This window comes from Dendrobates tinctorius, unplaced genomic scaffold (genome assembly GCF_039654945.1).
Source record: "Dendrobates tinctorius isolate UK_male_01 unplaced genomic scaffold, ASM3965494v1 ptg000082l, whole genome shotgun sequence".
In the NCBI taxonomy this organism is placed as follows: Eukaryota; Metazoa; Chordata; class Amphibia; order Anura; family Dendrobatidae; genus Dendrobates; species Dendrobates tinctorius.
Genome location: NW_027361750.1, coordinates 11,346,356 through 11,365,698, shown reverse-complemented (window position 1 = coordinate 11,365,698; position 19,343 = coordinate 11,346,356). Strand labels below are relative to the sequence as shown.

The 19,343-nt window shown below is 46.8% G+C and overlaps 1 protein-coding gene across 1 annotated transcript in view; it reads right to left on the bottom strand.

Annotated features, from left to right (window-relative positions):
* Window positions 1-16,555, bottom strand: part of PDE7A (phosphodiesterase 7A) — a 110,177-nt gene extending 93,622 nt beyond the window's left edge. Inside the window, exon 1 of the mRNA XM_073583918.1 lies at window positions 15,721-16,555. Coding sequence (XP_073440019.1) covers window positions 15,721-15,858 — 138 coding nt within the window. The 5' untranslated portion in view covers window positions 15,859-16,555. The remainder of the gene's footprint in view (window positions 1-15,720) is intronic.
* Between the last annotated feature and the right edge of the window lie 2,788 nt (window positions 16,556-19,343).

Genomic DNA, 19,343 nt, shown 5'->3' with positions numbered 1-19,343 from the left:
CGGCACATAGTAACGCCACTTCTCCTCTGATCTCACACTGACAGATGAGCAGAGGTGAAGCAACGTTACTGTGTGACAAGATCGCTGCCTGACACAGCTGTGCCAGGCAGCGATCAGCTGTGCCAGGCAGCGATCTAGTCACACTGTAACGCTGCTTCACCTCTGCTCATCTGTCAGCATGAGCTCAGAGGAGAAGTCGCGTTATAATGAGGGAGATCGCCGGGAAACAAGCAGCTTTCCCAGCGAGCTCTCTCATTGGCTGCTGTGACGCGACGTCATCAGGACCTGAACCAATCAGGTCTCGATGACGTCGGGGGTCCCAGCATGCATTGTGCACCGGGATCCCCGCGTTATAAGGTATGAGGGGGTCCCGGGGGGCACAAAACCGCCGACAGTAGATAAACGTCGGCGCTGCACAAAGCCCAGCAAGCGCCAACGTTTATCTACTGTGGGCGGTCGCGAAGAGGTTAAAAAAAAAATTGTAGGTAAAATGAAAAATCGCGGTCGGCTTTTAACCCTTTTAACTCCCTACAAAAAGTTATGTTTCCAAAATTGTGTAGATGCAAGGTTGACATGTGGTAAATGTTATTAATTAGTTTATGTGATATGACTGATTCAAGGGCACAAAAATTAAGCTTGAAAATTGCAAAATTTTTGCCAAATTTCAGTTTTCTTTGTTTGAAGAAATTACACCACTACGTGACTTGCGTTTATTTATGAAGTACAATATGTCACGAAAAAAACAATCTCAGAATCAGTGGGATCCATTGAAGCGTTCCAGAGTTATAACCTCATAAAGGGACAGTGGTCAGTATGAAAAAAAAAATGTCTATCTGCTGCCAAAAAAGCACAATTCCTTGGACAAGGTATGGAAACACAAGAACTTAGGCTATGTGCACACGATACGGATTTGTTGCGTTTCCACAGCATTTTTTTTTCCGCGCGGAAATGCTCCAAAAAACACAAGTGATTACTGATGCAATGTTAATCAATGGCATTCTTTAATTGCTGTGCACATGCTGCGAAAAATTCTGTCCTTATTTGCAGCGTTTTATTTTCCTCAGCATGTCAATTCTTTTTGCGGATCTGCAGCGTTTCTGCACCAAATGGCTTCCATTGAGACAGGCACATTCGCAGCAAAGCTGCAGGTGTAAAAAGATTAGCAGATTTGCTGCCGAAAATCCTGCAGAAAAGGAAATGATGTCAGAAGGAGGAAGTGAGTGTGTGCGCGTGTGTACCCATGCGACGAACAGCCCATAGTCTGATGGGACTACTACTCCCATCTGGCTATGTCTTCTGTCACAGAGGCAGCATGAGCCGATGATGGGAGAATAGTCTCATCATCCTGCGCCTGAGTTAAATTGTAAAAAAAAAAAAAAAAAAAAAAAAAAAATAAAAAATAAAAAAAAAACACAACCAAAACATTTACACAATCACAATACACATACTCACCGAACACCCAATCCCTGATGCCCGCATCTCCTGCAAGCAATCAAACATACTAAACCAACATATACTCCCTGTCCACCGTAGTCCATATAATACCAAGTGTCCGACATCAATGTCACCCGACCACCGGCGAGACACTGTAATGAGGTGATCGCTCCCCCAGTGTATCCTGAACTGCCGTGAGTTCACCGGAGCACATCAGCTGATCAGGTCCGATGCTCTCACGGCACTACGGCTGTGTTAGAACTTTCCCACGCAGTGGTGTCGCAAGTGAGAGCACTGGAGCTGGTGAACTCTCACACGACAGTGCAGTGATACACTGACAGGAGGATATATATAATTTTATTTTGTTATTTTGTAATTGTATTATATTTTCACTTACCGTATATACTCGTGTATAAGCCGACCCCCCCTAATTTTGCCACAAAAAACTGGGAAAACTTGTTGTCTCGCGTATAAGCCTAGGGTGGAAAATGCAGGAGCTACTGGTAAATTTCAAAAATAAAAATAGATACTAATAAAAGTAAAATTTAATTGAGACATCAGTAGGTTAAATGTTTTTGAATATCCACATTTAATCAGGAGCCACATATAATGCTCCATACAGTTCATGATGGCCCCATAAGATGCTCCATACAAAATACGCCCCATATAATGCTGCACAAAGGCTAATAATGGCCCCATAAGATGCTCCATAGAATATGCCCCATATGCTGCTCCATAAAGGTTATGCCCGATATGCTGCCGCAAATTAAAAAAAAAAAAAAAAAAAAAAAGTATATGCGATATTCACCTGTCCCCGGTCCATCGCTGCGCCCGCTCTGTCTTCCGGGTCCTCTGACAGTGACGTTCAGGCAGCAGAGGGCACGGCACGCACTAACTACGCCATCGCGCCCTCTGCTGCCTGAACGTCACTGACAGAGGACGCAGAGAACAGAGCGGTGCGCAGCAGTGGACCGGGGACAGGTGAATATCGCATATACTTTACTCCCTCCTGGCACGGTCTCTGCAGCCTCTGCGTCTCCGGCAGCTCTTCCTTCATTCAGCGGTCACTTGGTACCGCTCGTTAGTCATGAATATGCGAATATCATGACTTTAATGAGCGGTACCACGTGACCTCTGAAGGAAGGCTGCAGAGACGCGCCGGAGAGGCAATTATGATCTGACACCCCCTGCTCCCCCTCCGCGCCGATCCCCGGTATATGACTCGCGTATAAGCCGAGAGGGGGACTTTCAGCTCCAAAAATGGGCTGACAATCTCGGCTTATACGCGAGTATATACAGTATTTGTTTTGTGTGTAAACATTATATTTGGACATGGTATGTAATGATATAATGGTCTTCAATGGAGAATGAAAAATAAGAGCTTGAAGAAGGAAATGACATCACAATTTTTTTCCTTTTTATTTAAGATTATATTATTTAGCTCTATGAATTTAACACTTACAAAACTGCATGAAAATCTGCAACAAAAACGCATGAATTTTCCACTGCGTTTTCTGCCAAGAGATGCAGAAATTTCTGCAAGCAAGTCTGCAGTATGCGCACATAGCTTTAAGTATGAACATTTTACTGTGAAATTTGTGGCTGATACAGACCTCAGATGGGTTTGTGCAGATAAAGGCATAATGAGGAAGGTTTCTGCCAGATGAATTCATCGGATTAAGAAAGTAGCTGCTAAAATACCGTTAAGCAGCAAACGGATATTCAAAGCTGCTGCACCCTCTGGAGTCCCGCCAATGTCAAAGTGTAGGATCCCCCTGAGGCTTGCAGTTGTGCAGAAACTACCATTCGGCCAACCCTAAACAATGTTCACAAGCAAACGGGTGCAGTGGGCCAAGACATGCATGAAGACTGTTTTTAAAAATAGTCTTGTTTACTGAGCTCTGTGCATCCCTGTAAGGTCTAGCTGTATGGTTGGTGGATTGCCACCATGTCCCTTGCTGGTTGCGACATCAACAAGTAGGTGACAGTCATGTTTTTGGGAGGAAATCATGGGGAGAGAGCTGGTAAGCCCCTTTAGGGTCCCTGAAGGTGTGAAAGTGACCTCGGAAAAATATATATCACTTTATTCCGTGGTCCAAAAAAAATAAATAAATAAATAAAAGTGCCATCGGTATCCTTTTCATGAATGGCCATTGCACCATCTCGTGCTGCAAAGAATACTTCTGAGTATTTGGCTGCTATGGGCATAAAATAAGAGAAACTCGCGGTGTGTCCACCATCCTCCCCTGACCTCAGTGAATCCTATTGAGAACCTTTTTTGTAGTGTCAAACAAAACATCATCTATGATTATACTCAACAATTGATTTGAACATTATACTGACTTTTTTGCATTGACCATTTAAGAACATCAGAGGAACATGGCATTTGCATAATAACTTGGAACGATGTTTAAAAGAGGTGCTAAGTTGACAAACCCTTTAGCTTTGGGTGATTCTTCACAGTTTTAGAATATTCTTTTTCCCACAGATGAACAACATAAGTCAGAGCAAATGCACGTTTTGAAATCCAGTTCTAGGTTGTGAAATGTATAATTAATAAGCTTCTGTAAGAAAGAAACTCTGAAGTACATCATTGTGGGGGAGGACACCGGTGTCTCTGGTACAGATTTTTCCTGATTGCTGACGCAAGCTCTATTTTAACATCCTTCTCTTTATTGAAAATTAAAAACATCAAGTATAGAGAGAGCAAAATGTTGGCAGAAATGTGCTAAAGCGCCACATCCCCCTCCCTGTCTGCACGTGTTATTTTAGTCTTTTCATCTGAATGACTGCGTGGATGTCGTCGTCAGCACACAATAGGAGAGCTATAGGAGCATAGTGCTGCTTGTATGCTCTAACGGGACATGCTGTAGTCACTGACACCCACGTATGTTGACCTGAGATGGCTTGGCTGCTGACAAGAGATGGGTGGACACCTGGATGCTCAGGTCCGGCCGAACAGTTACAAAAAGCTTGGGTACCAGAACAGTACCCGGACCCCATTAAATTGAATGGTGGGCCTGAACATCCACTGTTTGCCTATGCTGTCATGTGCATGACAGCGCGGCAAGCACCGCTTCTGATTGGCGGTGATATCATCCCTACTGGTCAGTGAGCCGCGGTTCCCATGCTTTCAAAAGACAGCGTGAGCACTCAGCTATGATCACTGGTGTCAGCTGATCCCATCATCCGATACCTGCTGCCGCTAATTACAGTGAGAGCAGGAGCGGTGGATGGGAGTATTCATCCACTCAATGCCGACTTTTATTCCCCATTGACTTGCTTTGGGGGGGGGGGGGGGGGGGGGGGGGTCGGGTTTCGGACGAAACTCCGACTTTTTTTTTTTGCCCTAGCCGGACCAGTTTCATCCGACTTACATGTTGTTTCAGTCGAGTTTCACGAAACCCGATCCGGCCAAAGTCGCTCAACTCTAGCAGCAACACATCAATAGCCCACGAATGGTCTCAATGGTCACAGGCTACTTGAAAGTCACTGACTGGTTGCAGTGATCACATGCATTTGGTTGGAACAGAAACACCATAGGCAAACAAGTGGAAAATCATTACAGAATTTTAAATGCTTTGCTCCCAAAAAAAAAAAATAAAAAAAAAAAACCCCACAACAACAACACACACAAAAAAGGGGAATTTGACAATAGTTCCAATCGCTCAAAACCGCTGCTAGTATATACAGGGAGATGTGTGAAATACCCCAGATGCTGGTGGTGCCATGCACATGAAAGGGTCACATCCTGGACACTTATTAAGCCAAGGTTATTGAAAAAGGATTTCTTATTAGTCACGCAATCTGCACGATCATCACCCCTTCTCCATATAGAGATCAGGTACTCCAGATAAGTCACCCAAAGCTTGGGCGGCATCCAAAACACTGTGATTCCGGATCGTGGGCACATAACCCAATAAATCGCTCGGTGCACATAGGCTGCCACTGTTCTCAGCAATAAGTACTTATGCACTGCCGAGAAAAATGATCTTTTTTACAGTGCAAAAATGTATATATTTCACCCAATGAAAGAGCGCTTTACTAGTTTATCAGGTGATCGGCAGCCTGTTTACACTGCAAGATTATCTTAAGGATACTTGTTCATGATGCTCTGTTTGTCATTTGGACCAAAGTATAAAATGGACCACTGGGTTATTCTCAGTCTGCAAATTCTTCATGACCAGCAATTGGGTGAACCTACAGAAATTGGATCTTGTCCAAAAAGAAAGTCCAGCATGTAATCAAAGTCAGGTCAGCCAGAGAAGACTATTCTTTCAAAGCATCTCGAACGAGAATGCCACAAGATAAAAATTTACCTTTCTGAAAAGTGATCAACTGATCTCTGCTGTTGCCTTTTGTATGCTCTGCACTTCCATTCATGGGAAGTACATCTGCTTGACATGAACTACAAGTCAAACATGGCTGATTAATGTCGCAGATTTTTGGCACGGAAAGCCTCTAAGGAATAACTTTTTTTTTAAAGAAATATAGGATTTCGCTGCAGATTTCAGGATACCTAGCTGAAAATTTGTCATAGTTGCCCGTGTGGATATATAATTTGTTTCAGTCGTATCTACGGTACTTTTCCTGATATTCTAAAATGCTGCAGATTTTCCTCAACGGTATGCCCATCACATATGCACACCCCACTAAAAACTTGCTTTTTTTCCCCCCTTCATTCAGCATTAAACCAGCCAAACCAAGTTCACCTACTGCTCAGACTTCTAATCTACCAATATATGGATATTACAACTTTGGTGGAAAACCTCCTAATCCATAAACAGTTTTCTGAACTTTGTAACCTTCAGCTGATGGAATTCTCCTTGATTACTCCAGAGAAAAATATATCAGTGGTAACCCGCTGATCATAGCAGATTGATCGTCAGAAAGTGGATGTTGAGGACAGAAAATTCTGAATATTTTCTACAGTACGATTAGTTTTGCATTGCGAAAAAGTAGCCAGACGTGGTCCTCCATTTCCGACAAAGTATTGTGCGGATGTGGATCTAGAACTACAGATAGCTAAGAGCAGTCACAGACTGCACCCACATGTCAACTGCAACTATTTACCATTACTGTTCCGAAAGGAACTGAAATGAGCAATTATTTACACAGCGAGAAGTGTAATGTTACATTTACAGAAAGGACTCGGGCCAGGGCACCATCCTCCTGTGCCAGAGCCATCATTGATCCTTCACTAGCGCCTAGCACCCATCCAGGACAGATAATCATCAGCGGAGGGATGGAAGTCACTGCAGGATCATCGAAGCCTCTCCTGCCATAGGTGCAACACAGGAGAACATCTCTTCTGCTTGTACGCAGAATGTATTGCTGTCTGGTACCATTTTCCTCCTCTAAAATACCCAAGCAGCTCAGTTCTCACAGCTTCAGTTTTAAAGGATCCATGATGGATTTGCCCAATTAGGGCATATTTCCTCGGCCAGTAATTGCTGCAGGTTGGACGCTGCGTACAGCCGCAGCGTCCAGATGTTACAGCATAATGGAGGGGATTTTATGAAATCCCATCTCCACTATGCGTGCAGGGACACCACCTCCGGCTTCCCTGTAAATGCGGGCGTGCGGTGCGTCTTTCCAGACTGCAGCATGTCCATTTATCTTGTGGAGACGCTCAGTCTCTGCAACATAAAGTCACCCGTACAATGTATAGGATGCGGTGATTCCACATGGTTCAATGAACACATGCGGAATCACCCCGCGTACAAAAGCCGGCAGCACTTTGGACGAGGCGGATATGTGCTGCGTCCAAAGCGCTTCCAATACTGACCGTGGAAACATACCCTTACCCGGCTACGTGCATTTTTTTAACCAAGACTACTTCTGTTCCTAACTGAATACAATACCCAAGCATGCCAGCCTAGTCTGATAGTCATGAAGCACTCCCATTAGATTGGATTCCCACAACAGATTGCATATTTTGGCAACAAACACAAGGTTAAAAAATCCATTATAGCAAAAAACAAACACACAACACGGGGAGTTATTTAGGGTCATTTTCCACACAGCATGTATGGATGTGGCTGTTTTTCTAGCATCTCTATAGAACTTAATAAAAAAAATAAAAAAAATTAAATGAGGTTGGTTCAGGATCTACTCATTTGATACGTGATAAGTTTCAGAACGACAGGGATCTGACATCTGCCACCCCCACCAATCACCCGTTTGCAGGTCGAGGAGCAGCCAATCTTCAGTTCAGCAAAGCTCCTACAGAAGTGAAAGGGAGCAGAGCTGCAACACCAAGAATTAAGCAGCAGTGTCCAGATCAGTTTTCCTCCAGCTCCATAGAGTGTTTATGTCCACCATCCGCAGGACCTGCTAATAACTTGTAGATGAGGTGCCGGTTGTCGACCCTCACCCATCTGATACGAGAGACTAGAGGTGAAAGGCCATTTGACCAGAATGGGACAAACCCAATGAAAATATGCTCCTTTTAATTTGAGGAGGCAATGTAGTGTATGGCCAAATGCCCCTCCAACAAGAGGAAATATTGGCCAAACAAGATATATGGCTTTTCAAACACAGAAACTGGTGCAGGCCTTGAAAAAGGGAGATAAGAAAGTTATTTGTATGTATATTTAACACATTTGTTATCATCTATACAATAGCCAATCTCTGTTAATATTGGCAAGTGAATAAGGGTCCCGTTTCACCAAGCGACGCTCCAGCGATCCCCACAACAATACGACCTGGTAAGGATCGCTGGTACGTCGCTACATGATCGCTAGTAAGATGTCAAACAGGCAGATCTATTCAAAGACGCAGCAACGATGCGGCGACCCGTATAACGACCTCGGCGGTCGTTGGGACCTTGTCACACAGCAGCTATTCTGACGACTCACACCTGCGTCCCTGAGTTCTGCGTCGCCAACAAGGTCGCTCGTTGGCGTCAAACACAGCGATGCATGCTGGCCAGCGGTGCGCCAACGGTCAAAAAAATGGCATAGGACATTCAAGCACGATCAGTGATATCCAGAGGGGGGGGGGGTGATCGCCACTATGTGTCACATGTAGCAAGATCGCTGGTGAGGTCGCTGTAGTGTCACAAAATCTGTGACGTTTCAGCGATCTCGCTAACAATCTCATTAAGTGAGACGGGGCCTTAAGAGGTAGGTCAATGTAACTTCTTTGTTGGAACTTGATTTGTTTTCCATTTTCTCTCAAAATCTGGACTTTAACCGAGGGGAACAGACAAAAGCTTTACAACTCTTCCCTGCTGGATCCGATCCAAGTCATAAAAAGAAGAGGGGGAGAAGAAAAAAAAAAAAAAAAAAAAAAAGCACCAAAACATTGCACCAAACAGCCAGGGCACATGAAACCAAACACTTCTACAGAGATTACTTGCCAAATGATTAAAATTTAACTGACCTTTGTGAGAAGAGGGCAGCTGAGCAAACAGTCAGGACCAGAATGCCAGGACACGTGTTGATTTTTCCATTTTATGTAATTAGCCAACAGAGACTCTTAAGGGCCTGTCACACTAAGCGATATCGCTAGCAATATCGCTATAACGTCACTGGATTTTGTGACGTTATTGCGATATTGCTAGCGATATCGCTATGTCTGATACTTACCTCCGACCGGCTCCCCCGCTGATCGCGCGAGAACGTCCTGGGCCGTTTCTCGTCGTCAGCTTCCTATGGCGCCGACGAGTGACGCATGGACGCGGGCGGTCGTCAGGATCGCCTCGTCTGACAGGTAAGTAACGACCGGCGACCCCTGCTATGTCGCTGGTGAGATCTGCCCGTGTGGCAGCTCACTAGCGACCACTTAGCGATGCACCAGCGATCCTGACCGCGTCATATCGCTGGTGCATCGCTAAGTGTGACAGTACCTTTAGGCTGTGTTCACACATCCAGTAATCATTAGTTAGAACGGATCAAGCAGCAATCAGTTGCCAAAAAAGTTGTGAAGATACAACATTATTGTATGACCAAAAAAAAAAAAAAAAAGTGCCCCTTTTTTTTTTTTTCTTCAACTGAATCGTTTTTGTTTTTTTAAATATGAAAGTCCATGGAAAATGGATACATTAAATAGCCATCCATTTCTCACATTTGATAAGGATCCGTTTTTTGCTTACTGGATCAGTTGCAAATGCACATGATTACTTGAAAGTTCCCATGTTGTGGACTATCTGTTAAATATTTTTCCATCTCCAGTAGTGGAAAAAAATGGATACTTTTCAAATGGGAGAAACATGGATGGATATTTAACGGATCCATTTTCCATAGACTTCAGTGTTAAAAAACAGATCCAGTTTAAGGTTATGGGCCCACGTAGCGTTTTAAAAAGCACAATGAAAACCGGACTCCTTCACAGAAATCGCGCGTTTTTTTTGCACGATTTCACTGCGATTTTCTCAAGCACTTTCCAAGCGATTTGAAGCATCGCTTGGAAAGTGATTGACAGGTTGGTCACACTCGTCAAACAGTGTTTGACGAGTGTGAGCAGCTTTTTACTAATGAGGCCGCCTATGCGGCATCAATAGTAAAAGATAAAATGTTAAAAAAAATAAATAAATAAAAATCGGGGTATATTTACTTTTACTTTCCGACGTCCCGCGCTGCCATCCCGGGCCTCAGCGTTCTCAGTGATCCCTTGCGAGACCTGTGATGACGTTGGTCTCGCGTTACTATAGCGGTCTCACGAGATCGCTAGAGTCACACGAGACTACGTCATCACCGGACCTTGCCGCAAGGCATTACTGGGAACGCTGAGGCCCGGGATGGTAGCGTGTGACGCCGGAAGGTAAATATACCCCGATCTTTTATTTTTTATTCTTTTTTTTACAGGGGTATGGTACCCAGGGCCTGGAGGACAGTCTCCTCTCCTCCACACCGTGGGTACCAACCGCACATGAGATGCTTAACTTCCCGCATGGTGGGCATAGCCACATGCGGGAAGTAAGCGATTCTCATGCATTCCTATGGGTGCGGAATCGCGGCAATTCTTTGCGATTCCGCACAAAAGAATGAGCATGCTGCGATTTTTTCCACGATGCGATTCCGCCGCGGAAAAAAGCGCAGCATTAGCACCGCATGTGCAGAATGCCATAGGAATGCATGGGGGGCGTTCTGTACAAGATTTTTAAACGGTTTCGCGCAGAAAATCGCGACAAAAATGCATCGTGGGCACACAGCCTTAATCAGTTTTTCAGGTGGACAAAAAAAGTTTTGTCTATACAACTTGTCAACTGATTGCTGCTGGATTCGTTATAAAGGACAATTACTGGACATGTGAGCTTAGCCTTACACTACAGAATATGTTAGCAAACAAATTAGTTAAAATACTGTATATACCAAAAGGACAAGAAAAAAAAAAAAAAAAAAAAGGGAAACTAGAAGCTATACTATATACCTATAATGTAGTGAAGGCACCGGTAAGCAGAACTGGGCGGGAAGGACGGCAACTAAACATTTAGTGTCCCGTTCCACATAGCGACGCACCAGCGATCCCGACAACGAAACGACCTGGTGTTAGGAACGGCGGAACGCACTAAATAAAAAATTAATAAAGTGCGTTCGCCACCCAGGGTCCACCGTGCAGTAGGTGTTACACCGCTGCTAGGTAATGATAAACCAGAAATATGGCGGTATAATGCGCACGGGTTCAACTTCACCCAAAGTGCACAAAGTGGGCTCTGTTCACACACAGAGGCACCGCAACATAAACATACAAAAACGCTGAGCCTGTTAGTGTCACAGGCCACAGGGAAATGCTCACACGGTATCTGGTCACAGGAGCAGGACCCAAGACAGAGGAGCTGCATCCATCTAGACCTACCGTGTCTGCGGCATCACTACTGTGGACGCCAAGGGGGGCTGCAACTGCAGCGCGGCGTAGGACACTGCCGCTAGTCGACAAAGCTAGGAAGCAAGCGCAATGTCGGACGCTAGAGTAGAGGTGCGGTGAGCACAGTGGCCTAAGGCTTGCCACTGACTGGCGCTGACTGCTAAACTAATTCCCTATCCACATGCATAATATCATAGGGAAGAGGTTTCAAATTAGTCAGTCACCAGAGTCATACATCCGTCACCATTCACACATTAGCTTGAAAAGTCTATACTAGCACATGGCCGAACAGTCATGCGCGCTTTTTATAGCCGTGCGGGACCTTCCAGATCTCCGAGATGGACCAATGAGATCAGGAGCAGGACCTGGGCACATGACTCCCGATCTCCAATGGGAAATCGTCTCATGAGCATGCCCAGTAGGAGCACAGAGGAACTTAGTCTCTGGAGCGGTCTTCTGCAAAGTAATCTTCTCTGCAGTAGATAGACAGCAGGAGACCGCAGAATGTGAGGCTCTGGATTCCTGCAGAGCCGACGCAGAACCCAAACACCTAACAGGTAAGGATCGCTGGTGCGTCGCTAGTAAGCTGCCAAACAGGCAGATCTCTTCTTCAACGACGCACTAGTGATCCCGACAATGATACGACCTGGTAAGGCTAGGGTACACTGCGTTTGCCAGTCCGTTTAACGGACTGCGTTACACCGCAGTATAACGCAGTCCGTTAACGCTGCCATTGACCCCCATTATGTGGTGCATGGCGACGCATGCCGTAAATCGGCACGCGTTCACGATGTGCCGTCATTCACTGACGGAGCCTCAAATGCGGGCTGCAGCGTCTGAAGGTCCGTCACCACTAGCGCTGATGAATCATCAGTACTATGATCTGCTAACAGCTAAATCAAATGGTCATTACTCCATGCTAATTCTCTTGGATCTCTCTGCAGCATTCGACACTGTGGATCATCAGCTCCTCCTCACTATGCTCCATTCCATTGGCCTCAAGGACACCGTTCTCTCCTGGTTCTCCTCCTATCTCTCCGACCGCTCCTTTACTGTTTCTTTTGCCGGTTCCTCCTCCTCTCACCTTCCCCTTACTGTTGGGGTTCCTCAAGGATCGGTTCTAGGCCCCCTCCTCTTCTCCTTGTACACTGCCCCTATTGGTCAAACAATCAGTAGATTTGGTTTCCAGTACCATCTCTATGCTGATGACACCCAATTATACGCTTCTTCTCCTGACATCACGCCAGCCTTTCTAGAAAACACTGGCGATTGTCTAAACGCTGTGTCTAATATCATGTCCTCACTATATCTGAAACTGAACCTGTCAAAGACTGAACTCCTGGTGTTTCCTCCCGCTACTAATGCACCTATACCCGACATTGCTATTTCTGTGTGTGGTTCAACTATTACTCCCCAGCAACATGCCCGCTGTCTTGGGGTCATACTTGATTCCGAGCTTTCCTTTGCCCCCCACATTCGATCACTGGCTCGCTCTTGTCATCTGCACCTCAAAAACATTTCTAGAATTCGACCTTTTCTTACTTTTGACTCTGCAAAAACTCTTACTGTTTCTCTTATTCATTCTCGTCTCGACTATTGTAACTCTCTTCTAATCGGTCTCCCTCTTACCAAACTCTCCCCTCTCCAATCTGTCTTGAATGCTGCAGCCAGGATCATATTCCTCACCAATCGTTACACCGATGCCTCTACCTTGTGCCAGTCATTACACTGGCTACCCATCCACTCCAGAATTCAGTATAAACTTATTACCCTCACCCACAAAGCCCTCCATGGCTCAGCACCACCCTACATCTCCTCCCTTGTTTCAGTATACCACCCTACCCGCGCCCTCCGTTCTGCTGATGACCTGAGGTTAGTATCCTCAATAGTCAGAACCTCCCACTCCCGTCTCCAAGACTTTACACGTGCCGCGCCAATTCTTTGGAATGCACTTCCCAGGTCAATACGATTAGTCCCCAATCCCCACAATTTTAAGCGTGTCCTGAAAACGCATTTATTCAGACTGGCCTATCGCCTCAACACATTAACCTAACCTATCCCTGTGTGGCAGAGCCAAAAGTTTTACCATAACCAGGTTCCCAGCATCATGTTCCCACATGCTTTATGCATCCATTAGCCCTCTATGTCTGTACTGTTACACACTTAACATTATGGCTGGTCCATACAATCAGAGCAACTGTTACCACCCACCTTTCGTGTCTACCTCTTTCCTCATAGACTGTAAGCTTGCGAGCAGGGCCCTCACTCCTCTTGTTATTTGTTATAATCTACTGTATGTAATTATTGTTATGCTGTAATGTCTATTGTCTGTACAAATCCCCTCTGAAATGTAAAGTGCTGCGGAATATGTCGGCGCTATAAAAATAAAATGTATTATTATTATTATAGTACTAGCGGCATAGCATAACGCATATCACGATATGCTATAGTGTTAACGCAGCCAGTCAACGCTAGGCGTTGAATGGGCTGTTAACGCTATGTTAACCTGGCCTAAGGATCACTGGTGCGTTATCACGCAGCAGCTATTCTGAACGATTCCAGCCTGCGTCCCTGAGTTCTGCGTCGCCAATGAGTTCGCTCGGTGTCAAACACAGCGATGCGCGCTGGCCAGCGGGACGCCGATAAAAAAAAAAAAAAAAAAAAAAAAAAAAAGGCCCAGGACATTCAGGCTGTGTGCCCACGATGCGTTTTGTTAAGCGTTTCCGCAGCGTTTGAGCCGGCTCAGACGCTGCAGAAACGCTTAAAAGATGCATCAAATTAATTAGCATGCGTTTTTGGCTTTTTGTGCCAATGCATGCGTTTTTAACCGCTCAGGAATCGTTTAGCGGCTAAAAACGCAGCATGCTCATTAATTCCCACATTGCTGAGCGTTTTTAGCCATCCCCAATGATCCCAGAAATCGCGTGTCAAAAAACGCGTCAAAAACGCATGGAAAAAGACGCGCGTTTTCTGGGAAGGGGATCCTTTTCCTGAGCGTTTAAAAACGCTAGCGTGGGCACATAGCCTCAAGCACGATCAGTGATATCCAGCTGGGGGGGTGTTCGGTCGCCGCTATGCGTCACATGTAGCGAGATCGCTCTTGCATGTGCGATCTCGGTATGAGAGATGGGGCCTTTAGAGGGGATCCAATTCCAGAGACTTTCTACAATCTCAATGCAAGGAGCAGACAGGTGAACAGACCAAGACTATCTACTGAGCACAGCTGCACCTTGGTTTCTGCGATCAGTGGGCGTCTCAGAACCAGGATTTCCACAAATACACTAATGAACGAGGTCTATAAAATATTTAAAAGGATACTTAGCCAATAATGACGACAAAATGAGGGATAGCACTGTGGCTCTATGGTTTGTACAGTTGCTTTGGGGTAGGTTCACCCAAGTTTCCTCCCACACTCCAGACATACCGATAGGGAATTGAAATTGTGAGCCTCAATGGGGACAGTGATGATTATGTATGTGGTGGTTCTGTATGGATGGGGATGATGAAGATCCTAATATAGACCGTTTTGCAATCTCTGCTTGGAGCCAGCCAGACATGACAAGATGCCTCACACCCATACGGTGTCTATATGTCGGAGCGTTCATGTGTCTGTTGGTGGCTCATCTCTATAAACAACAAGATTGTGTGCTGAAGTGTGACATGCTCGACCCTTCTCTCCCCCAACACCAGCCATAAGGAAGAGACGTGCGGCCCCATACACATGATGTTTGGACTGTCCGAGTTCACATGACCGTACTATAATGTGTGGGGCGACTAACCCTCCAGTGATGCAAGACAACAGTTCAATCCACTATGAGCTGGACGACATCCACCAGTGGTCTACCTGGTACCAGAGCGGCCGCGGGAAATGGTGCCACATACAAAGAGAACCCATCAGAGTCCTCCTACCAGGTCAGGCAGCAAGACGTTGGGTTACCAGTGTGTCCACCATTACTACTCCAAGCCAAAGTGGTGAAACCTATATGACTGGCCAAATTCAGGAGTCTGGGGGCCACCCAGCTTTCTGAGAAACAACATAGCCAAAGAGAAGTTACAGTGTAACAGGAGAGCACGGCTCACACTTATGAGCAAAGACGATGTGAATCGACTTACACGTCCTCCAACTGGGAACCCTGAGCGCTCTCCCTTACCAGACGCCATTGATTACGTGGGCCGGACGCAGCGCCATTGTTGTGGTGTGACGCCGTGCCAGGCCAGCTAACCAAAAGAGCCACAGATGACGTCAGGTAAGAGGATGTCCTCAGGGATCTTCACCGATGGACCACGATCCTGCAAGTCGATTCGGATCAACTCTAAATGAGATCCATAAACAGCAGTTTCCTAGGCGACGAGGAAGGAGGGACAGAACCCGACCTGCACACAACGGGCAGCGTATAGCCTTGCTGACTGTTTCCGCTGCAGGGAGACCGGCCATAGTCGGGGGTCTGTCAGTGCGGTGGGCGGCTGCCATCTTACCTGAGAAAGCTGCCTGGGGTTGGGACATCCGAACAGAGCAGAGCTGGAGCTGAAGCTGATGGCGCCGCGGCGGCTCAGGACGTGCTTGGGGACCGGCCTGTCCAGGGGCAGCACCGGCAGCTGGTAACATACTTCCATTGAACAAGTGCCTCAGGGGTGGGGGCAAATCACCAAAATAAAGACAAGCAGACGACACCGTACAGCAGGGTCACACAGGGTCGGCGGCGGCTGGCCTCGGGGTCCTCAGAGGGAAGAGCGCTGTGGCCCCTCCGGGCCCCTGGGGACAGTAGCCGGGCTCCCAGGAGCCGCCCGGGGCTGGTGCTGAGGAGAGCTGGTGGGAGGCGGGCAGCGGCGGTGTCTTCTCCTCCCTCCGTGCGGGCTCCGCATTCCCATCTTCCCCGCCGGTCACCGCTGCATGTCCCCGGCGGCGGGTGAGACACAGGCCGCGATGGGGCCTCCCCGGGCTGTGCTCCGCCCGGCGACTGCTTCCCCAGGAGCGGCTCACGGGCGCTGCGGCTCGGGCAATGCACCGGCTGCTCCTGCGGTCACGGAGGCTTTGTGTGCGCTCACAGTCGGCAGGCTGCCCGCCTTCATCCCCCTCTGCCGGAGTCTCCTGCTCTGTCCCACATGCCGCAGCGGAGAAAGAGAAGAGGAGGAAAAAGAAAAAGGGGGAGGGGAAAAAAAAGAAAAAGAAACCCCCGTCGGATCCGCCTCTCAGCAGGTGCCCATACCGCCGGCTGCCGCGGCCACCGCGCTACAGGCTGCCTTCCAGGGCTTAAAGGACACTTGATGACATCATGGTCATGTGACCCGGCTCAGCAGTGACGCCATCGCAACCACGTGATCTCATGTAGGCGGGAGAATTGAATGGCAGAGAATAGATGAGGAGAAGACGGCCGCGCCGTGCGGTACAGTGACCACGTGAGCCCTGCAGCCAATCAGCGGCCGTCATTGCTCGCACACCCTGTGCAGGAACCGCGGACACATAGAATATCAGAGTGTAACATTAATTCTAGCTGTCTCTCTATCATGGCCTAATCTGATCTCTTTTCTACTATATTTTAATTAAAAATCCCCCACTAAAAAAAAGAACATAAAGAGAAAGAAAGAAAGAGGGGACAGAAAAAAAGAACAGAGGGAGAGGGAAAGAAGAGAAAGAAAGAAGTAAAGAAAGAAAGAACAGAGAGAAAGAAAGAGGGGAAAGAACAGAGAGAGAAAGAAAAATAGAGAATGAAAAAAAGAAAGATTAGAGAGAGAAAGAAAGAGAGGGAAAGAAAGAACAAAGAGAAAAAAAGAGGGGAAAGAACAGAGAGAGAAGAGATAGAGAGAAAGAGGGGAAAGAAAGAATAAAGAAAGAAAGAGGGGAAAGAAAGAAAGAATAAAGAAAGAAAGAGGGGAAAGAGAGAACAGAGCAATAGAGAGAAAGAAAGAGGGGAAAGACGGGACATAGAGAAAGAAAGAGAAAAGAAAGAAAGAACAAAGAGAAAGAAAGAAAGAGGGGAAAGAAAGAACAGAGCGAAAGAAAGAGGGGAAAGACGGGACATAGAGAAAGAAAGAGAAAAGAAAGAAAGAACAGAGAGAAAGAAAGAAAGAAAGAGGGGAAAGAAAGAACAGAGCGAAAGAAAGAGGGGAAAGAAAAAACAGAGCGATAGAGAGAAAGAAAGAACAGAGAGATAGAGAGTAAGAAAGAAGGGAAAGACAGGACAGAAAGAGAAAAGAAAGAACAGAGATAGAAAGAGGAGAAAGAACAGAGCGATAGAGCGAAAGAAAGAGGAGAAAGAAAGAACAGAGCGATAGAGCGAAAGAAAGAGGGGAAAGAAAGAACAGAGCAATAGAGAGAAAGAAAGAGGGGAAAGACAGGACAGAGAGAAAGAAAGAGAAAAGAAAGAAAACAGAGAGAAAGAAAAAGAGGGGAAAAAGAACAAAGAGATAGAAAGAAAGAACAGAGAGAGAAAGAGAAAGAACAGAGAGAAAGAAAGAACAGAGAGAAAGAAAGAGGGGAAAGAAAAAGAAAGGAAGAACAGAGAGAGAGAAAAAAGAAAGATTAGAGAGAGAAAGAAAGAACAGAGAGAGAGAAAGAAAAAGAGAGGGAAAGAAAGAACAGAGAGAGAAAGAAACAGAGAAAGAACAGAGAAAGAAAAAAACAGCGAGAGAGAAGGAAAGAACAGAAAAAGAAACAGAGCGAGAAGGAAAGAAATTAAGAAAGATTCTATAAAGATACTATAGCAGCCCGGCTCCCATTGTAGTGCCCACCTGAGCCTCCCCATGCAGGACATATCATGATCCGCTCACATGGCCGGCATCCCCAATTCCGAGGCGATCCCGCTGTCCGCGTTGTCGGAGGACATGGTGATGGATCTGAAGCATTCCCTGAAGTGCCTCCATGGTTCCGTCACAATCTCCTCATGAAATTACTTAATTTCCGGTCAGCTTCTAGCACATCACTTCCGGTGGAACGTCATGTACGAGTTTTAAAGTGCTCCTCAGGGCTCTGTCATGTACTTGTGTGCCCTGCACACACTTCGCTCCACTCCGTACATCCCGTACACACATGGCTCCACTCCGTACACCCACAGCTCCGCTCCACACACCCCGTACACGCGCGGCTCCGCTCCGTACACGCGCGGCTCCGCTCTGTACACCAAGTGCACGTGCGGCTCCGCTCCGTACACCTCATACACACGCGGCTCTGCTCCGTACACCTCATACACACACAGCTCTGCTACATCCACACTGTAAACCCCTCCTGACCCCACAGAGAAACTTCACCTCATCCAGCACCATGACAACCAGCACAGCAGAGTCCTGCATGGACTGAGGCCCCTGATCATGTGATCCCTCACTCCTCCCCACCTGTGATCTCATCACAGGTCCTGTGCGCACAGTCACAGAACAGCCTAGGACATCATTGCAGGCTGCGGTGGCTCTCTGGGAGAGCGAGGATTGGGTCGGTGCATGGGGGGCGTAGCGGGACGCGGGTGGGGGGGGTCAAAAACGGGACTGTCCCGCGAGAATCGGGACGGTTGGGAACTGTGCAGTAGGGTCATGATACCGTGCGTGTGGAGGAATTCACTCTGCGGGTGTCATACAGTGTTTGGGGGGCACTTTTGTTGGCATCATACTTTATGGGTGCAATGAAAGGTGAATCTAGGGCTACAGTAGGAGAGAAAATTTCTATGGAAAGGCTGCAAAGTTGTGAGATATGATTATCTGTGACCACACCAAATATTAATTCTTTGTTGTTGTTGTTGGGAGTGGCCCAGTTAGTATGCCGCTGCTCTGTCCCCTCCCTGCAGAGAAGCTTCAGTATTTATGTCTGTTTCAGGGGCTTGAAAATCATATACAGCCCTCTGGTAAGGAATGATGAGGGGCCCGAGTAGGGTTCCAATCCATGAAAAATCGTAAGGCTGTAGGGTCAGTGGGCCGGGCTGGGGGTGGTCCCTCTGGACACCGCGCAGTAACGTACAGACACAATATGAGGCAGGTTTCGGGTACAACAGGTCCAAGTTTATTCTCTTGCCGTCCGCCTGATGGCCTCCGAAGTACACCGCACTGAAATTCACTTCACTTATCGGCCCTCTGTTTCCAGGGCCGCTTCCCTCACACCGTACTTTACACCGGGG